At 34.1% G+C, this 2,872-nt stretch overlaps 1 protein-coding gene across 1 annotated transcript; it reads right to left on the bottom strand.

Moving 5' to 3' along the window:
• Nucleotides 1,242–2,180, bottom strand: LOC102191036 (olfactory receptor 2L2-like). The gene has a single exon (XM_005682841.1). The coding sequence runs from the start codon at nucleotides 2,178–2,180 to the stop codon at nucleotides 1,242–1,244; it is 939 nt and encodes a 312-aa protein (XP_005682898.1).

The raw sequence follows: 2,872 nt of genomic DNA, 5'->3' as shown, positions 1-2,872 counted from the left end.
ATTGAATGTAGTGGTGGGATCTGTTTAGGAAAATGATTAACCCATAATACGAATTGAAATTCGCTCTTACAAATTAACTTTCTCCAACCTCTTTCAGTAGAACTATGGGATACGGTGAGTAGAGAATAAAATCTCATCTGAGTTTTATCACCTAATGTGAGAGTTGTAGTGACTGCTTAAGATGTAAATTGAGCATGTGCCGAGTGAGGGGATGGTTGCAAGAAAGTCTTTGATATTTCCAATGTAATGAGACAAAGCTTTGACCCACTTATTGTATAACTTTACAATTTCCTTGATCTCTGTTGACATCTCCAGGTCCTTATTGCTGAATCCCAAGTATACCAATATTAAATCAATTCCCTAGGGTACACCCAAAAAAGAATATGAAATTATTTCCATTCAGCATAGTGTAAAGACTTCAGAATCCCTGGTGAAGTCAACTAAATCTCTGAAATACATTTTCCTTATATTGAAGAAAAGAATATCTGTTACTGGCAATTACAGGCCTAGTATGAAAAGAAAATGAGCTCTTCTGACTTTTAATTTGATCTTGTCATTCAGAAAACATGTTTTAAGCATATTGAAATATAAATGCAAAATAGTAGAACTCATGTTGAATGACAACTTCAGTTAGTTTTCATTTTTTATTATTGCATACCAAAACACTTAAATTTATAGCATATCAGTAAAAATTAAAAACTTTTTAAATTAATAGGGGAAAATGCATAATGAAGAAAAAAGAAATATATACATATACATAATCATATATAAACAAACATATAGATATGGATATACATATATTTGCAAAAATGATTTAGGTAGACATGAGTGGTTTTCTCCTCTAGATTAATTTTAGTCCTTGCAAATTTAATGATAAAATAAGACTTTAATAATTGTATGCTGATTAATAATAATAATTAAAATCTTATTTTATTATTAAATTTTCAAGGACTACAATTAATCTAAAGGAGATTTTAGTTGTTGTATGCCAATTAATGGGGCTTCTCTCTGTTGGAAGAATCTGCCTGCAATACAGGAGACCTGGTTTCGATTCCTGGGTTGGGAAGATCCCCTGGAGAAGAAAATGGCAGCCCACTCCAGTATTCTTGCCTGGAGAATCCCATGAAGAGAGGAGCCTGACAGGCTACTGTCCATGGTGTCACAAGAGTTGGACATGACTAAACCACCATGCTGATTAATAAATTTGTATTTAACATCGAATTCTCATGGAAAAACTGTCTTTACATTTTCACAGAACAGATTCTTTGAATTGCTCTTCTCAAGGCCCCCATCACCTCCTTGTTTCTCATGCTATAAATAACAGGGTTGAGCCCTGGGGTAAGGATAGTGTAGAAGACAGCAAGAATCTTGTCCTCTGTTGGACTACGCAGAGATTTTGGACGGAGATAAGTGTAAGCAAATGGTGCAGAGTAGAAAGTTACCACAGTGAGATGGGTGCTACATGTTGAATAGGCCTTCTTCTTCCCTTCTGCTGAGTGCATTTGATACACAGCAAGGAGAACACGGCCATAAGAAAATACAATACAAGTGAAAGGCAACAAAAGAAAGATGGTGGTGCTCACAAATACTGTGTACTCATAGACCCAGGTGTCCATGCAGGCCAAAGTCAACATGGCTGGAACATCACAGAAGAAATGATTGATGGCCCTGGATCGACAATAAGGGATATGGAGGGCATATATGGTGTGGGCACAGGAGTTGATTGAGCCCAGGAGCCAAGATCCTATTATCATAAGCACACATACTCTTCTACTGATTTTGATGGGATAGTGAAGAGGAAAGCAAATGGCCACATAACGATCATAAGCCATAGAAGCCAAGAGCAATCCTTCTGCACCTGCTAAAGTCAAGAAAAAGAAGCTCTGTATTCCACATGCAATGAAGGAGATAGACTTGTTTCCAAATAGAAAATCGTAGGCCATTTTGGGTACAATGTTGGAAAGGCAGGTCAGATCTATGAGGGAGAGCTGACTGAGCAGAAAATACATGGGTTTCTGAAGATGGGTGTCCAGAAAGATGAGAAGGATCATGGAGAGGTTACCAAATAGAGCCATTAGAAAAAATAGAACAATAAGAATAAAAAGAAATAGGCCAATTCTTGAAGATGGGAACAATCCCAATAAAGTAAAATAAGTTGATGTTTGATTATAATTTTCCATGTGGCATTAATATAATTTTTCCTAAGGCAGACACAAAAGCAAGAAATTCAAGTAAGCTATTTTGAAATTGTTGCATGATTAGACTATGTACTATTTAAAAATTTACAACTCTTTTTTTTAAATTAAATGAATAACTGAACCTATTAATTTTGGAAAAGCAAAACTTTTTTTTTTTTTTTTTATCAAGAGACTAGAACTTGAAAATACAAACATTTTGACCAAAGAGCTTTGCAGGAAATCTTTCAATTTGTAAAAAATTTATATTTTGACATCATTAGGATAAGTATCCTTTATTACCTTACAAAAACTCAAGTCACATCAAAATTATATGAGATACTCACAATATATTCTTAGGAAATCATGTAAATGCATATGTTGTCTAATTATATTACGAATAAATGTTTATCACCATTAAGAAATGACTTATTTTTCATATTCAAACCCTAAGGTTTATCTGTAAATCTGTAGTAGCCTATCACTTATGTTGAGAAGCTATTATTCTTTCTTGAGTCTTCTTTGAACAGAAATATTAAATCAAGCTTCCTTGAATTCAGTAACATTGTTTGAATCATCTATTGTGAAATCAAGATGAATATCATCAAGTACCATCTACACAACATTATGATCTTCCTCCTGAGTGAGATTCTGAATGCTGTAAGTAACAAAGAACATTTACCTATATATCTCTACAC

Source organism: Capra hircus, chromosome 7 (genome assembly GCF_001704415.2).
Source record: "Capra hircus breed San Clemente chromosome 7, ASM170441v1, whole genome shotgun sequence".
In the NCBI taxonomy this organism is placed as follows: Eukaryota; Metazoa; Chordata; class Mammalia; order Artiodactyla; family Bovidae; genus Capra; species Capra hircus.
The sequence above is the reverse complement of the archived record's forward strand: the minus strand, read 5'-3'. Positions and strand labels throughout refer to the sequence as shown.